Genomic DNA, 18,890 nt, shown 5'->3' with positions numbered 1-18,890 from the left:
TCATTTCTCCAGAAGGCCCAGTTCCTTTTACTGAAAACCTGAGTGCCAGGTTCAACTGTTATTGATAGGATAAAAAGGAGGCTCGAATGGGTCAGCCAAATATTCTAATTTTACAGATATGAGGAACTGGATGTGGAGAGGCTCAGGAACCTGCTCCATGCAGCACGACCATCATTACTTTCACAGACACCTCAAAAATGTGAATGACAGAAGTCAGCAACTTAAAAATCACTCATGAATACAAAACCCATTATTATAATGTCATTTTCTTTAAAATAAACAGAAAGTTAAGTAAAATATAATTTCAGTAATCTCTAATTGTAGAGAATTATAATTTTTATGGCTCTTTCCTATGGGAAAATTTTAAATAATTCAGAAGAACATTCAACAGACTTCACCTTTACTTAGCATTCATATTCTGCTTTCTTTTAAGAAAATTTCTTTTAGTCTAATACCAGTTGATTTAAACCCATATTCACATTTTTTTCATTTAGCTGAAAAATAAAACAAAACTTAAATAAAAATGTTTTTTGTGTGAATTAGTCAAATGTGATCTCTCTTCCAACCCCCCAAATGTTAGATATCTCAAGTGTTCATAGCACCACAATGGTTACAGCTAAATGAACCTACAGGCCTGCGGCCTTAAATCCTCTTCCCATACATTCTCCTGCACTCCAGTACAGCTACACTATCAAGCCATGCCTACTGACCCAATGGCTCATGGGAAGTGCCTGTTATCTCCAAACAAGGGAAGAAAACACAAGAAGGCACCCAAAGGTATATTGTAATCCAGCAGGATAATCTATATTTTAGGGGGAAAGTGCTTATAGAAAACAGACAGTTACAAGGGGCACAGTACATATGTTAGAACCATCATGGAGATATTATTAGGAATTTGTCTAAGAAGTAAACAGAGAGGCTGGAGAGATGGCTCAGCGGTTAAGAGCACTGACTGCTCTTCCAGAGGTCCTGAGTTCAATTCCCAGCAACCACATGGTGGCTCACAACCATGTGTAATGGGATCCGATGCCCTCTTCTGGTGTGTCTGAAGACAGCTACACTGTACTCATATAAATAAATCTTTAAAAAGAAAAAAAAAAAGCTCTTTGAAGCAAACACAGGATGCTATGGGCAATTGGTTTATACTTCATTTTTCAAGCAGCTAAGACCCTCGGGGTTATATGTCTTCAGAAATTTGGGTGAACTTCGTTTTACCACTGAAGAAAACAACGTACCTCACATTCCATGCAGTGGTGAAGTCTGGGTTGAGCAGCAGCAGAGTGCAGGTGACATCTATCAGTTCTAAAGTAAAAAGAGACAGATTAAGAACATGGTCCTGCCCATCAAAGCCCGGTTTCTTTGAAGGTCCTCTCCACTCTTTCATTATTACAACCTGTATCTCAGGCCGGATGAATTTTAATGACAGACACACCTTTGTAAGATGTCAGGGCTATGACTGCTATCCTCAAGTTTTTTTTTTTATTTGTGATTTGTATAATTCTTCTAAAAGTTAACAAGCTTACAATAGGCCCATAAGGGATAATTCATCTTCCATTCTTTTAGTAGATCTGGCAATAATCTAACTTACACTAAATAACAATTTTGAAACCACCATTCCGTTAATTCTACTAATGTCTCAAAGTCTAATTTTCTAAGGGAGCTGAAGAAAAAGTCACCTACAATCCAATTTACATTCTTCTGCAAAAAAAAAATTCCTTCTACACATTGTACATAGTGATAGCAATGATAAAAGTTACAGTAATCATTTTTAAAAGACTGTTAATGGTCTATTTTCTTAGGATATATTTCCTGAAAGATAATCATCATGCAAAACAGTACAAAAAACAGGGTAACTCCTACTGCATTACAGGCTGTCCTCTAAATGCACTGTGACCACTTTATACTGCCACGGAGTCACACGACTACTTTTGTCCCGATTCTAACCTATTATATTTTAAAGCATCAACATGGTGGCTTAAAAGAAAAATGACATTCTACTGTATTTTAATCTTACGAGTTTAAACTTCGGCTGTCCGTCACTTTCCCTTCTGTTTACTATTTGCGGTTCACCAAGGACATGCTATGCACACACTAGATATTTTGTCTTAACAAGACATCCATGGATACAAGTGAACTCCATAAGCCTGCTTCTAAAAGAACAAAACTGCCCAACTCTGGACATTTTATTGTTACTAAAATTGAAGAACTTTAGAATTGCTATTGCCAATCTAGAGACATAATGCTAGGTAAGGGCAGCAGCTGTATTAGACGCCAAGTGTATACAATATAGAAGTCTTGAATACACTTTATGTGGCCCTGCTGGGAACAGCACAATCGAAAGCTACAATCACATTAGTTCAGGGCAGTCTCACTGCGCCTAGCTACTTCTGTTCAACTTTACAGAAGAAATGTGGAACTTAGAGTTCTTAAAGATTATTTTATGTATGTGGATGCTTTGTCTATACTATGTATCACCTATATATGTATACATGTGTGCCTAGTGCCAGAAGAGGTCGTTGGGAGCTCTGGAACTGGAGTTATAGACAGTTGTGAGCCACTGTAGGTGCAGAGGATTGAACCCAGGTCCTGTGTGAGAGCAGTCAGTGCTTTTAATGCACTGAGGCATCTCTCCAGCCCTAAGATTTAGAGGTTTTGTCAGTTAATTTGTGAAAGGTTAATCCTGACACTTTAGCATATCACTTGCACTGCAATTAAAATGTCTGTCTATAACAGATAAATGAGATGTTCACAGTGCTTAACATGGGATGCACTTCAAACATAAGAACAAACATGTAAGTATCTCATACAACCACTTAAAGATGGTCCAGTCAACCACTGATTATTCTCACATACTGTTAATGGAGAGACTACAGCTGTCTGGCACCTATAATTCTGCTGCTACTGACAGCTCTGGACGCTCAAACACTGAGAGGCTGGAACTACACACGCTGACTGTGACCCACATTTCCCCACGCCAAGTTCCCACATGCAAGCGTGCTGGGTAAATCAGTATATCCTAATTCATGTCCATTTTCTTTCATTTTTAATAGTTTTTGACACTAATTTAATATCTACCAAGGAAACTTATATATGATGTTCCATATCACTATACACTTAGTTCCACAAATATTCTAAGTATCAACAATGAGGAAAGATTAAACAGAACCATTTGAAGAATGGGTATAATTCTAATAATACCAGATTTTATCCTTCATAAGGTTGTCTTCTGGGAAGGGCAAACAAAGGGCATATACTACATTTGAGGCCTAATTCTATTTTTTAAACATAATATTTTTGTTGATTCTTTGGAAATTTCACATCATGTACCCCTACCACACTTATTTTCCAATCTTTCCATGTCTGTCCCCTACCTGTGTGACCTCCCTCATAAAAGAAAATAAAAATTAAAACAGTAAAAAAAAAAAAAAGAAAAGAAAAAAGAAAAGGGAAGGAAAGAAGGAAGGGAGGGAGGGAGGAAGGGAGGGAGGAAGGGAGGGAGGGAGGGAGGAAGGAAGGGAGGGAGGGAGGGAGGAAGGGAGGGAGGGAGGGAGGGAGGGAGGGAGGAAGGAAGGGAGGGAGGGAGGGAAGAAGGAAGGAAGGGAGGAAGGAAGGGAGGGAGGGAGGGAGGAAGGAAGGAAGGGAGGAAGGAGGTGTGGGGGGGGAGGGGTGAGGGAAACAAGTTCACTCTGTTATCTATATCCTCACTGGTACATGGTCAAACTCTCCGTGACCTGCCCCTTCCATAGAACTGAGTCCTTCCCCTCCCACCCTCTGCCAGCAGCCATGATTGGGACTCCTCAGCATCTCTATCACACATTTTAAGAGTTCTCTTTGATGGCTTCCTGTTTAGGCTGCTACTTTAGGGATAAGGGTTGAGGAGATGAAGTTTGGGGTAGAGGTGGTCACCACAGCCTTCCAGGTCCCTCTTTCTCACTGTGCATCTGCAGTCATCGATATCACCACCGGGGCAGCTCTAGCTACTTACAGTTGGCAGAGCATGGATCACAAGCTTGCACACGATGTCTGGGGACAGCACAGATCGAAAACTCAGGCCCCGACTGCAGAACTACAGATCCAGACAAGGCCCTCAGCGGCAGCCCAGACCATGGACACCACCATGGCCACTCACTTCAGCACAGTCCTCACCACAGCACACATATAGCTCACTTTTTCTCTTTCCCCTCTCCCCATCACATATTTGCTCATCAGTGGTGGCGGTGGGGTGAAGGGGCTGGCTTCTGCCCTGACTACTTCTTCCTAGGGTACCTGTAGGGACTATGAATGAGTGCAATGGTAAAGGCACTGCTGACTGGAAAGCATGGGAAAGTCAGAGGACTGCGGAGCCAGCACAACTACAACAGAAAGAGGGAAATCACCATATACCAAAACTGGCTAAATTCTTATATATTTGGTTGTGAGCCTAGCCTTTAACGGCTGAGCCATCTCTCCAGCCCCAAAACTGGCTAAATTCTTAACCTGAAAAGAACAGTCACCAGTACCCGGTGCTGGCATGCACTTATGACACATGGGGCACATGGAAAGGTTTCTATGTGATGGGAAGCTGTGGGCTGTCTTTGATGCCCGCAATTGTTTCAAAAGCTGTTCCACTCTTGGTCCCCGTGATTCTTTCTACAGAAAATGTGCAAGAGTTACTTCAGTGTGTGGTTAACGCAGCTCCTGCTTCCTGCAGTTAGAAAGGAGCCTCTGTACTGCAGCACAGGCAGAGCCGATGAACATGCGGAATATGAAATCTCCAGTATTCACGTTGCTCTTTACAGTCAGAGGGAGCACAGAGCACAGCCCATGAAGCCATGTAGTATCCGTGGGCCGTGCTGCAGCTAATCTGAGTGGCCTGTGCTGCCATCTGAGGCCATGGTGATGTTTGTGGTCTGGGCTGCCGCTGAAGGCCTTATCTGGGCCCATGTTCACGGTCTGTGCTATCACCAGAAACCATAAAGTGAACATCAAAGTCCCCATGCCTCAGTGAGAGGTTTGGAAGAAGGCTCATCAATATAGTGCTTCCTCTGCTAGTGACGGCAGCTGCTAGTGATGCAGTCCCACTGCATCCCTCATGAGAGTTCTGGGCAAAACAATCACAAAGTAAATCACTTAATCTCACTGTGCTTTACCTTCTCATAAATGGAGCTCACAACAGAAACAAGTGTTAGGACAATACCTGACATACAGTGAACACTGAGTTCTGGATGTTACTTTTCATTACAAAGGTTGCAAGTCTTAGTCCCACCCTAGGAGGATGTGAGAGGGTCAAGCTTAGCAATGGTTACTGTGCAGAGGGATACCTAACAACATCTAAGAATCCTGGGATTTAAAACCTCAGCAGCCTTAACAGCCGTCAGTGGTGTCTAGTAATTAAGTCCAACCAGGGTTTACCCCTCCTCAGGAACTTCTCATCTTTTCTGATTCTGAAGTCAGTTCTGAGGCAAGTGGGGGTGGGGTGTGTGTGTGGGGTAGTGTATAATGTAAGAAACAGGAATGAACCAAGACAAAGGAAGAGATTATGTAATTTAACCTCAGCCTGCTGGTGGTGCTCTGACTTTTCAGGTCTATCTTCCAGCAAAGCAGATGTGAGAATACTTTTGGCAAATACTCTAACCAGTGCAGGTAGAATGAACCGAGTCCTCAACATGAACACGTGTAACAGTTGATGGTAAAGACGTTACACTTTAAATTTCACCTGCTACAGGCCATTTCTTTTACAGCCTTACACAGAAGATAAGAGCTACTGAAAGTCCTCCAGACTCTTGAAGTCAAACAGGTCTCTCTCCAAATACAAAACACAGGCTAATAAATACATGTTTACCGTACACATTCCAATGTATGACTAACCCGTCATCACCTCACAGGCAGAAAGTGAATCCGGGCAAATCATTCACAGGAAGTAGCTAAATTAGAGCTGGAAGAAGAGAAGCACATTCCCACGCTACAGAAGCCAGAGGTTAAATCAATACACTTTGTTGGCTGCATTTTATTCTGGCACTAGTTCTGCTTTACTACTGTCTCTGACAGAAAATGGTCTCTATGCACCTAAAACTAAAGCGCTTGCGCTCTCTCTCTCTCTCTCTCTCGCTCTCGCTCTCGCTCTCGCTCTCTCGCTCTCTCTGGCACTCTCGCAGGCACACTAGTTCCCTTACCTCCCCCAGGTGCTCTTGGTCACGTTGCTCACCACAGTGACAGAGACCCTGCTCAGCTGTGCCATTCTTGCTCGTCTTTACTTGGCTGGTTGGTTGGCTGGTTGTTTGGTTGGCTTTGGTAGGCCAATCAGAATTATAATATCATTCTTCTGCCAAACCAAACATAGCTATTACTATATCGGGGCTTTTAAATGCCACTCCCTAACTAAACAAGATATCTTTCAAACATCTTAAATATTTGATCATTAATGAGTATGATATAAACCTAAGCGAAAAAGAATCTATTCTAATGATAAAAGTCACCGAGTTACAACTATTGCAGGATTCTGGCCCAAGCAAGTAGATACCTGAGACACTTATTTTTAATTTACAGAGTACTTCCTACCAAAAAAAAAAAAAAGTTCAAAGAAACGGCATTTTTCTAGAAAATTTGAATATATCCTTCTTTAGCAAGATTCAGCTGTGTTCTAAGTGTTTTAAGTTCATAACTTGGTACAAAATCTTTGTGTTAGCATTTCAGACGTCCAGGCAGAGGTTTACTGTTTTACTGACAGTGCAGCACAAGCACAGCCTGAGTGGGCTGTGGCACCGCACTGAACGAGGCTCCCGTCCTCCCACGCCTCAGGTTATCACATGACTAGCTCTTCTCCAGGCCACCCAAGATAGATCAAACCAGCCTCCGATGTCCTCCTGGTAGTGCCCTGTGGAACTATCAACTATTCACAGACTGAAATCCTGTGAATAAGATATCAAACTCTGCAGTGTGATGCCTACAAGATAAAAACCTGAAATGCAAAGAAGGCTTTGGACGGCCAGGGGACAAAGGTGGGTGGAACTTAGACATATGAGTGGACAAGGCTAATGCCATCAGACAACTTAGATTTGGTCTTCTGTAGGAGACAGTTATTCTGCCCCCATTAGTGTGCACAGGTTCAGTTACACCAGGTAGAGTCCCAGGGCCTTTTTAACTCCACATTATGGTGACAGAATAAAAAAGGAGGTCTCACAAAAGCCTTACGTTTGTCTGAAAAGTGCCTAAACTCAGGTCATGCTGCTAACATCACACCAGGTTTAGATGGCACTTGTGACTTAGAAACATGAGTCAGAGGATCAATCAAATGAAACGAGTCACAGAGAAAATCGAAACCACTTCTCATTTAAAAAGTTGGACTACTTCGCAGCTCACAGAGGAGAGAGTACTATTAACCTATTTTGACAGTCTTTTAAAGGCAGTACTGAGAAAAATTCAGAGAAACCAGATGGGACACATCTGCAACATACCTTTCCCCCATAGAGGCCTCTGGCTCTCAGCTCCTGACGTGTTAGATAAAGGAGGCATGCATTATTCATCTTTTATACCCTCCGTCCTCAGAGCAGCTGCTGTCTGCTGCTAAGAGCGGCCCCCCTGGTAATAGGTACTGAACTGATGATTAAACCTGTTTAAAAATCAAGTTCTTTTTCAAAATCATCCTCCAGGCACACTGGGCACTTCTGTAGATGCTGCTGTATAAGGGAAGGACACGGAAAAAAAATAGGAAAAAAAAAAAAGAAGAGAGGGTGGGGTCTTAGATAGACACGCCCCAGAAGTGAGACCTGAGGTGAGCCTGAAAGGACAGAGGATTTGTCCACTCAGAGGCTCGGTGTGAGGAAACTGGGAAAAGAGGCCAAGTGGGGTACTTAGGGATGGTCGGTGACATAAAGAGTTGTCATAGAACAATGGAAGAAGTAAAAGCCAACATTTTCTCTTTATTTTTCACTCTCTCTTTTTGGGTACATAAGACTCAGAAGGCCACAGAGCGGGATCACTGCAGCTAGGAGAGCACCGTGCCTATCTCTGAAATGTTACTGAAAACAGTTCTGCTGGCTAAGGGATCAGAAATCAGGTGCTTATAGGATCTAGAAAACTCTTTGAAGATGCTCAAACTTCCTTTTATTTATTTATTTTTTAAACTGAAGGATGCTCTCCTTAAATAAAATCTCACAAATGACCTCAGCATATTAAGACGTAAAATCACTGTGGTGACAGCAGGGGGCCACTTCCACTATAATCAGTGCCGTTGCAGACGGCAACACTAATGATCAAGTCTAAGCTCTCATCTGCAGAGAGGACGAACGCCTGCTCAAGCAGTGCAGAGGAGAGCCAAAACGAGAGTCCAGGAATGCCAACCCCAGGCCAGGGTTCCTCCCGGAGGAAGACTGTCGCATACTCACCATCTTTGTGTAGCCACTGCTTTCTTGTTCTGTACAGAAGGAGTTTATTGTGGACATATGGTAATAAGAACTTGACACACCAGCTCTCCACGCCGAGTTTGTTCTCAACCAGGACAATGGGACTCCGGTTATATCTTGCTTCGGGACATGGGATCAGACCAATTTCATCTCTAAATATGGAAGACATAAAAAGAAATTGAAGATATTACTGGCTTTTAATTCTTTTTTTTTCTAATCCCACAAAGCATTTTAAAAACCACACATATTTAATTCTCTTAAGAACAGAACTAAAGCTCATCTACTGGAGTTGTAGCAACCGATAATTTTTTAAACGCAGTTTGTTGACAACAGCTGGACAGGGGAAACTACACTGCAGCCCTCCCTGCTGGGAGGAGTGCAGACTCAGCTTTTGTAGATGGCAATCTGAAAACACCTTAAGAATGTTAAAGGGCGAGTCTTCTCCCAAGATTACATCCCCCTACCACCCCCCCCACACCCCCCCCCCCCCCCGCTTCTGCCACCCTAACTACAAAATACAGTACTGTAACGAGAGGAAACAATCAAACTGTCTAACAGTATAGTGCCGGTAAAGTAAGCACAGCCCATCAGTGTGAAAACTTAAGTAAAGACACAGGTTTGCATATACAGGTTTACCTGCTGAGAGAATGTGGAGAAAGCAAACTGTACACAATGAAACAGCCCTTCATATAATATTTAAAAACATACACATATATAAATTACAGAAATTTTGAAAAAGGTAATGAGGAAGAATTTTGGTTTTATGCAATTATTTCTGTTTTAAGAATGTTGTCGGGTGGTGGCAGTGCATGACCAGCACTTAGGAAGCAGAGGCAGGTGGATGTCTGAGTTTAAGACCAGTGCGGGCTATAAAGTGAGTTCCAGGACAGTGTGTTTGTGTTGGCCTACTATAATAATAAATGTGGAACAAAACCAGCAAAGGTTAGCACATTCTTCCTCTGGATAGGGCTGGATTAAAAAAAAATCACCTCTATGATAAAAATATCAAGATGTAAAACACATTTTAGAATGTGGTCGGTCAATCCACAGTAAGTTGAAAATTTACACTAAAACCAGACTTGATTAATAAACAATGTGCAGAGGATGTGACTTCACAAATGAAACAAGTATTTGTAAAACCAACACACATCACTCATTTGCAAAAGTGGTTAAGATTCTTACATAATTTTTTAAATAGGATGTCCTTTAATGAATAACAAGAACTCTCTCTGTTAGAGGGGCTGGGAGATTAACAGTGACTATGGATTTGCAGAGGACATGGGTTCAGCTACCAGCTGCCATGTGGGGCATCTATCTCACTACAACCTGTAACTTGAGCTATGGAGAAATCTAATACCTTTTTCTTGGCTCCTAAACAATGGGAGAGAGCAGTAGAATGCTTCAAGTAGAAACATTAGGATGGGTTAGGATCCGCAGGAACAAAGCCAACTGGGCCTATACTTGCCTTAAAGCACAGCACTGTCAGGGGCAAGGGCAGGGAGATTGCCAGGAATTCTAATAAAGGTTTAGGTTTAGTGAGAGACCTTGTTTCATGAGAATAAGCTGAAAAATGATAGAATAAGCCCCACATCCAAACATACACACGTGTACTACATACACCAAACACCCAAAAAAAGAAAAATGTGAAAAATTTCAAAGTTATCTTTAAAGTTTGTCTATTCAGTTTTTTTTTTTTTAAAAAGGATTTCTTTTAGTATGTGTATATATTCACAGATATATTTTGGTGCTCTAGGAAGTAGGAAAAGGTACCAGATTCCCTAGAATTGGAGTTCAGGTGGTTGTGGGCCACTGGATATGACATGGATACCGGAAACTGAGCTCCTGTCTTCTGCAAGAGCAGAAGTGCTTATGACCACTAAACCATCTTTCCAATCCCATAACTATTTTACACACACACACACACACACACACACACACACACACACACACACAGACAGTTCGGTAGGTAGATAACATTCTTGAAACCCTGAGTTTGACCCTAAGCACCAACTAATTCTTCCTGGAGTGCAGACATGTTGCAATCCCTGTACTTGAGAGGCAGAAACAGGCTGGGCATGGTGGTGCATGCCTTTAATCCTAGCATTTGGGGAGGCAAAGGCAGGAAGGTGGATCTCTGAGTTCAAGGCCAGCTTGGTCTAGAGTAAATTTCAGGAAAGCCAGGACTACATAGAAACCCTGTCTCAAAAATAAGGGGGGGTGGGGGGGGGCAGAAACTGTACAACTGTAAACTCAAGACCATATTGGGTCACAGAGCAAGACAGAACTGCCTGAGATGCTGTCTCCCTGTCCCCTACCAAAATTAATTAAAAAAAACAAAAACAAAAACAATTTGATCTTCAGAAGTTATGTGTGATGTGGCCTTTTAAGACTCTTGAATTCCTTTGCCAAGAAGACAGTATTCTGACAGATATAAAAGGGAAACCACGTTTAATTATAGACTGGAAGAATCCTCTTTTGTTAAGTCACCACAAGTCAGAAGGAAACACAGCTCTAAAATAGACCCAGAGAAACCTCTAGTTAGTTCAGAGACAAACCATTTTCTACTGATTGCTTTGTTAATAACAAAGGAATCTGTCAGGATGCTACCTACTATTTCTTCCAAAGTAACTAAACTCTGCAGAAGATTTGGGACCCACAATGCGTTCAGGAGACTCAAAGGCCTCTTTTAATATAGACGCATCACTCTACACCAGTACTATTGCTGTACAAAACTCTTCACAGATATACTGCATAGTATGATCAGTGTCTGATAATCCAAAAGAAGGATATGCAAAGGTCCAGACTTCTAAGAGTGTCTCTGAAAGGCTGCCCATATCTACAAGAAAGGTTAGACTTTTACTCTTCCTGTAGCACAAATGAAGTTCTATGAGGAAACACTGAGAGTGAGACCTCAAACCAATAATGCAGTTTCAAAGCACGATGCTGCATCTGTAGTGGAAGACAAGAACGGAAATCCACCTAATTCTTTGTAAACACACCTAACCACACCTAGTTTCTGGGAATATGTTTCCTGGTGTTCATATTTTAGTATATTAAGTTGAGCATTTTAGGAAATAGCCTACTAATAAAATTAACTCCTTTAATCCCAGCACTGAGAGGTAGAGACAGAGGATCTCTGTGAGTTCAAGGGCAGTCTGGTCTACATACTGCGTTACAGGTCAGCCAGGACTACATAGTGGGACCCTGTCTCAAACAAACATGAATAACCTAAAATTAGCACAACCAAATGAAAAAACCAACTCCTAGATTTATTCACTCAGGAGGCTATTCGTGGAGATCTAATAACTACCTGAAACACTTTAAGGAGTCCCAGGAGCTAAAAATGTAAATGCTACACTAGCAAGAATAAAAGAATCCCAGCTTCCAGACACACTGTTTGGGGGTAGGTTTTTTACATTTAAATTCAGAAAGTTAAAAACAAGCTTTGCTCACTGTAATGTCTATTCTTGGTTGTCAACTTGACTATATCTGGAATGAACTACAACTCAGAATTGGAGGGTTCATCTGTGATCCAGATCTTGAGGCTAGAAGACACAAGTTTCTGACCTGGATCTTGGCATGGAGATCTTGAGGCACAGTGGCTATGAAAAGCTTAGGTCCAGGCAAGGTAGTGCATGCCTTTAATCCCAGGAGACTAAGGCAAGGAGACCTCTGAGTTCAGGGTTAGCCTGGGACAAAACAAGTCCCAGACACACATTTAATCTGGACATTACTTTCTACCAGAGACCTACATAAGTTCATTGGCAGAAGGAAGATGCTCTCTTCTTCACCACTTGCATTTACTTGCCCGCACATCTGTTGGAATCCACTTCTACAGAAGACCAGGTGAACAACCAGCCTGTGGGACTGAGCAACTACTAGGTTCTTGGACTTCCCATCCACAGCTGACCAGTGTTGGGGAGTCAGACTACAGACTGTAAGTCATTAAATTCCCTCAATACAGAAAGACATTGCATATGTTCTGTGACTCTAGAGAAATTTTACTAATACACTTACTATAGTTGTACTAAATATAAAATCCCAAGTGCTAATTTGGCACCTAAATTATAGGACAAAGCCATCTGCAGAATTGAAAAACACACTCCTGGCAACCCTTCCAAGAAACTTTCAAAAAACAGAGCCTTGTGGACAGCCCGTGTTCAATATCTGCACCTGAATGGCTATGCTTGCTCCTCAGTGACATTCACACAGCTTCCAAAGGTTACTCTGAGAGAACACTGTTCTGAGAATGGCATGGGCCATCCAACGTGCAACTTTAGCCTAGCCAGACTTCACTTTTCCCACCTGTAAGAGCGGAGAGCTGTATTCCATCCCCAGTAAAGGAAATGGGCTAGAGTGCACACAGCTTTCCATGTAAAGAGAATGAGTCATACGAATGTAAACCTGTGAAGAACTATAAACAACAACAACAACAACAATCTCAAATGAAAAGAGATGCAGTGTTGTATAGAGACAGAAGAAGCTCTTGACAGAGGCCCTTGGACTAATTAGTCTTCTTTCTACCACTGACAGTCAGTGTGATGTGTTAAGTAAGTCCTATACCTCTGTACTGCTCATCTGAAACACAGAAATAGTATCTTCCCTGTTAGGAAAACCGAAGGTGAAGAATGTGGCAAACTATGAAGTGCTCGGCAAGGATAAACATTATCAGCTCATTCAACAGCATGAGGTCAGTGTCAAGTTTCGTGGTTAGTAGGCAATAGATAGCTGAAGCAAAGAATGTCAATCCTTTGTCAAGTTATTTTACCCTAAAAAAAAGTGTTTTGTCACTTCCAGAAAAACATAATAGCATTTTCTTTAGAAGGATATGTTGTCTTTAAGCTTCCAAGTAACAGAATGTTGCAATTTAGACTTCTGTATCTATTCCTTTAGATCACTGTCTAATTTTTTCAGGCAATTTTGGATCCCAAAATCATTTACAAATGATGAAAGCTCATTCTTCTTTATCTCCTTTCATCGGATGAAGTCCATTGGGCTTAAGGGGATGACCTGAAGCCAACATTACTTGCAGCTAACTTAAGAATCTGGGTCTCCAGTTTAAATTATTTCATACTCAAGGAAATGTAGAAAACTCAGAACTAAAAGAAGATCCAAATCTAGGACTCAAATTCTAAATAAAAACTTTAAAAACTATACTATCATTTAAATGAGTGAAATGGATGTGTAAGACCATTATATTCTGTGGTTTCATATTCATCAATTTGCAGACAACTTTAAACTGTTTCATTGTTATTCCCTTACTTAGTAGCAAATTTCCATAGGGCCCTCCTATGGTTTAAAAGTGTCTCAATTGAAATTCGAGTTTCCTTGAAAGAACTATCTTGACCTTGTAATTCAAATTAAGTCTCCTGGGTATCAATCACTATTCATGATGTCTTTCTTACCTTTCTGCCTACTTTCACAAGTTAAGTGTTGGTTGGTTTGAAGTTCCATTAAGGATAGGGCTCTTTTCTAACTATGCACTCCTCTACATGCTCAGCTCCTGGTAGGGTTAGCCCCAGATGAGCATTTGGCCTGTCAAATGGGATTTTTTTTTTTCTATACACATGAATGCAACAATTAGGCCAGAGAGTCAAGAACTTCTATAACTCACTCCTGTGTGATCTTCCAATCACATCTTGCTGCTTTTGATTAATAGAACGGCTCCAGTTTCTTCTGACACTGTCTTTCCCAGTCTTTGGTGTTCAAGTTAAATGCTGCCTCCCAGGGGATACACCCAGTCTCCCATCTCTTCCAATAGACAGCACTTACAACAGCGCTAACAGATCTTCACTAGGAACAACATTGTAATGTTAATCTACTATTTATGCAGGTTAAATCTTAGGTCTCCACTAAACCCACACCAGACAACACTGTTCTTACTTCTCACATGATTATTATGCTTAAAATCAGAAGTCCAGTTTTCATTCACATTAAGAACATTCCAAGTGTCCGATAGTTACAAGTGGCTAGTATAGCGGATGTACAATTCAACCACACCAGAAATTTGGCTTCGGTAAAAACTGTATTTTATACTTCTTGTCTCACATAGTGAATATGCGCCTCAAATCAATGTAGATAGTTGTGATGGTTTGTATGTATTTGCCCCAGGGAGTGGCAAATTAGGTGTGACTTTGGAGTAGGTGGGCCACTGTGGGTATGAGCTTTAGACCCTCATCCTAGCTGCCTGGAAGTCAGTCTTCTAGCAGACTTCAGGTAAAGATGTAGAACTCTCAGGTCCACCTTCATCATGCCTGCCTGGATGCTGCCATGCTCCTGCCTTGGTGATCATGGACTGAACCTCTGAACCTGTAAGCCAGCCCCAATTAAATATTGTCCTTCTAAGAGTTGCCTTGGTCACAGTGTCTGTTCATAGCAGTAGAGCCCTAAGACAATATTCAATTGAAAAAGAACAAATTTCTGGACTAATAGTATGAGACTATTAACATGATGACCTAATTAGGCTGTACAGTAGACAGCTGCCTTCCAAATTAAGGCAGTCTATACCTCGTGGTAATAAATATTACTGGGTCAAGCCACTAGTTGCAGAGAACCCAAAAGGATTCTTGCACAACCATGCAAACAATATTTCTGTTGTGTTTTCCACTTTTACAAAGTGTTCTGGCAAGGAGTAGAAGGACTCAGGTTAATTCTGGTGCTCTGACTTCTCATTGGCCTTTCAAGATCAAGACAGCATTGAGCTTGGGGGAAATCAATCATACCTGACAGCAACATCATTCCTATCTCACTGAGCCTATGGCTGCTTCAGGTAGACACTTCTACAGAAACAAAGCTAATCTGTGCAAGAGAGTAGATGTTAACAAATTAATTGGCAGCCTATCTTACCTTGGAGAAAATGGGAAACAAAGGTAAATAAGGAAAACCATTTATAATACTGTTATTAGGTAATAACTTTAAAGGTAGATATATCTGAGTTTTCTTGAGTCTAAAAAGGCTAGATTAAGCAAAGACATACTAGCACTTCTGAAAAGTCCAACATATAAGACATTTTAAAAGATGGATAAAAGATACTTCTACTGTACCGAATGTGTACTAAAATACAGCAGCTGACAAATGCTAAATAATGAATTGAGCTATTTAAATGTCTACAGACTACATAACTTAGTTCAAGTGCCCAACTTCTCTCAAACCTTCAGATTTCAAATGACCCAAAAAACTTACGAATAATCATAAATTAGACGATGGAAGAGTATATATTAATGAGACCACAGAGTAACATTATGATGGAGAGGCACTAAAATCTTTTAAGAGTTTTTGATGATCCAGAAAAATAGAGACCTGCTTCATACTCCACTGGGTCAACCTGCCAAACTAATTAATCTTAATTTGGCCAAATATAGTATTTTTTTAGTCTACCTCAAAGATGAGAAACTGAAGTGATCACTATACTAAATGTCTAGCCTTTGCTACAATGTTTTAGAAGAAAAACAACATGATTAAAAAAAATGAACCTTTCACTTGCCCAACTTTTTTTCTCTCTAAAGGATGTGTCTCTTACTTGCACTGCAGCTGGAATTTTCAAAAAGGGCCTCAAAGGCTGACACACAAGACATCAAAGCATTCCTTAACAGGCCCAGCAGCCACTATGGCTACTGCCAGGAAATCACTCCAAACACTCATTCTGAAAAAAAAAAGTCAGCAGTCAAAAGAGGAAAGGAAGAGGACTTAGGGGCTGTCAGAGCTGGCAGGTATGTTTAGAGGCCAGTAGTTTTTTGTCTTGAATGAAGTACAATTTTAAGTCCCTAATTGACACAAGGGAGCAGGCCATCTGAGGACTTCTAAATTCTATTATGAGATCACCTTGGAGGAAAAGAACACTTTGTTTTTAAAATGTACATTTGGCCTTTCATTTAGTCAGAAAAGCTAAGGAGGCTAGAATGCTTAAAAATAATCATGAGCTTTAGTTTAAAAATATTGAAGTATTAAAAAATAAATTGTATAGCCAACGAGAAAATAATACAAAACCGGACTCCATGTTTGTTTCCCCAGGGGAGGGAGAGGAGAAATGGGCTACATTCTGGCTTCTTTCTTATTCTTTTGTATACTGACGTAGGAAACTCTTAAGTAGCTTTCTTTTCATTGGTTAAAGGGAGAGCAGGAAGAAAACAAATTACAATCTTGAAAGTATCCTCCTGAAGAGTAACAAATAAACTGAAAGGGAGGAGGAAGAGATAATATATGTGTCAGTTCAGTAGTGAACTTTTAGAAGGCAACAGTGCTGGGTAAGAATGCCTTAAGATGCTGGTCTGTAACTTCGGACGCGCTACTGATAAAAAGTATCCAGTGTGCAATAGCTTTAGGAGATCCACCCAGGTCACCTTCAAAAATTGTTACATCCGACTCGCTTTGCAATTTTGTGACAAGCAAGTCAAAAAGTGAAAGGAAGCCTCCAATCACCTCTAGTTAACCTGTAAGGAGGGGTGTAAGGAGTCTTATGGGGTGAAAAACCCTCTACAGCCACGCACTGGATGCAACCAGAGAGTCGCCTCCAAGGCACAGAGCCCCACAACAGTGGCCCGCCGGGCAAGCGCACCCCGGCGGAGGGCAGCGGGGAGAAGAGTTGCCACAACTCCAGGGACGCGCCGGGCAGGGCAAAAACTCCACGCTCGGACGTGGCTCTCCGAGGTCGCTCCCCAACACTGACCCGCCACGCGTCCTGGTAACGGCCAGCTGGCCGGGCGCGACAGTCCCAGCCACGCTCCGCCTGTCGGAAGCGCGCGTGGGCCCCGGGCGGCCGAGGCGAGTGGACTAGAGCGCGGCCCCGACCCGCCCCCGACGATCCGGGCAGCGCAGGGCGCTCAACTCACATGTGCGGGTTCCTGCGGAAGGCGTTAGTGATGTCCTTCACCACCCTTTGCACCAGTACCGCCACCTCCTCGTTCGTCTCGGCCATGTTGGCGGCCGCCGCGATCGGGCGCGCCTCCGGGAGGACCCAGCCGCCGGCGGGAGTTCCGCGGGGACGCGCGCGCGCTGGCTTAGGCGCGCTCTTGCAGAGGCCTCCGAGCACTTCCGGGTCAGGAAGGGCGGCAGCGCTGCTGGGTTGGGCCAGCTCTTGTCGTTGATTGAATTTTGGTTCACTAGGCGTGGAGGAAGGAGGGTCTCCCACGCACCTCTCCGAGCAAGCGTGTCCCGGGGTGGCCTTTACCCAGGGACCTCCGGGCCGCAGCACCGTGCCCGCTTCACCCGCCCACCCTGGGAGGAGGCCAGTGGCTGACCTCCTTTTGCATGCTTGTGCTACTTTATGTCTAAAATTTAAAGTAGCCCTTTTAATGAGATCTTATAATGCATTAAGCAAAGAAAAGAAAGTAAAGGAGAAACAGCCCTCCAGATCTAGGGGAACAGGTTAAAAAAAAAGTAACCCACTGTACTTTTGGTATTTTTGATGTTTGGTGATCTGTGTGTTAATTTATAGTATAAAAGAAAAATTTAAAAAAAACCCAAGGCTTTGACAATTTGTATCTGACATCTGTTGCCCCACAAATTATAAGATTGCTCTGTTCCATTTGGATTTTAAAGTGCTGTAATTATTTTTTTTTATTTTTATATATCAGAGGTTTATTTGTCCAGAGTACAAAATTCTGACTACCTCTAACTGGTGATGCCGCCTCCTCCTCCTCCCCCTCCTCCTCCCCCCCCTCCCCCTCCTCCTCCTCCCCCTCCCCCTCCCCCTCCCCCTCCTCCTCCTCCTCCTCCTCCTCTTTCTCCCCCCCTTTCCTTTCCTCCCCACCTTCTCATGCTTGAAGTCTGTATCTTTTTGAGTTTTGGGGTTTTTGGCCTGGCAAGGTAGCACACAGCTGTGGTCATAGGAGGTGAAAACAGGACATGATATTCAAGATTATCTTTGGCTGGGCTATTTGAAACTTGGGTATCTAAAAAACAAAAGTTTTGCAAAGCAATCTGTGGTTGATCCTGGTCCTGGTGAAGAAATGAGAAAGTCTACAAAATTATAGAAAGCAGGACAGATCTGATTGAAACACTGTAAAACCTTAAGACTCTTGACAAGCTCTAGGAGAAAGCAGCGAAATGAATGGGGTGTGTTATATCCCTAGACAAGAACAATGTCAAGGGTCCTATTGAAGAGTGAGTGATACCAGGGGTTGGAGAGATGGCTCAGCAACAAAGAACACTTGTTTTTAGCACCCACAACCATCTGTAACTCCAGCTCCAGGCAATCTAACATACTTTTCTGGCTTCTGTGGGAAACACACACACACCTTTAGTATTTTAAAAAAAAATATGCTACTGGAGGTTCCTCAGAAAATTGAAAATAGCTCTACTTGAAGAGCCAGCAATACAACTCTTGGGCATATACCCAAAAGATGCCCCACCATGCCACAGGGGTACATGTTCCACTATGTTCATAGTGGCCTTATTTGTGATAGTCAGAAGCTAGAAACAACTGGGATGTCCCAGGACAGAAGAATGGATACAGAAAATGTGGTTCATTTATACAACGGAATACTATTCAGCTATTAAGAACAAGGACAT

At 42.2% G+C, this 18,890-nt stretch overlaps 1 protein-coding gene across 2 annotated transcripts in view; it reads right to left on the bottom strand.

The window, feature by feature from the left end:
- The window catches only part of Ptar1 (protein prenyltransferase alpha subunit repeat containing 1), a 43,650-nt gene extending 26,129 nt beyond the window's left edge, over positions 1-17,521 (bottom strand). The window contains exons 1-3 of one of the 2 annotated variants that reach the window (XM_063282649.1): positions 17,210-17,521; positions 8,364-8,533; positions 1,236-1,302 (exon numbers count right to left, since the gene is read on the bottom strand). In XM_063282649.1, the coding sequence (XP_063138719.1) occupies positions 1,236-1,302; positions 8,364-8,533; positions 17,210-17,295 (323 nt within the window). In that variant the 5' untranslated portion in view covers positions 17,296-17,521. The remainder of the gene's footprint in view (positions 1-1,235; positions 1,303-8,363; positions 8,534-17,209) is intronic. The other variant, NM_001105760.2, reaches the window with a different exon arrangement.
- Positions 17,522-18,890: the final 1,369 nt, after the last annotated feature.

Source organism: Rattus norvegicus, chromosome 1, assembly GCF_036323735.1.
Source record: "Rattus norvegicus strain BN/NHsdMcwi chromosome 1, GRCr8, whole genome shotgun sequence".
Lineage (NCBI taxonomy): Eukaryota > Metazoa > Chordata > Mammalia > Rodentia > Muridae > Rattus > Rattus norvegicus.
The sequence above is the reverse complement of the archived record's forward strand: the minus strand, read 5'-3'. Positions and strand labels throughout refer to the sequence as shown.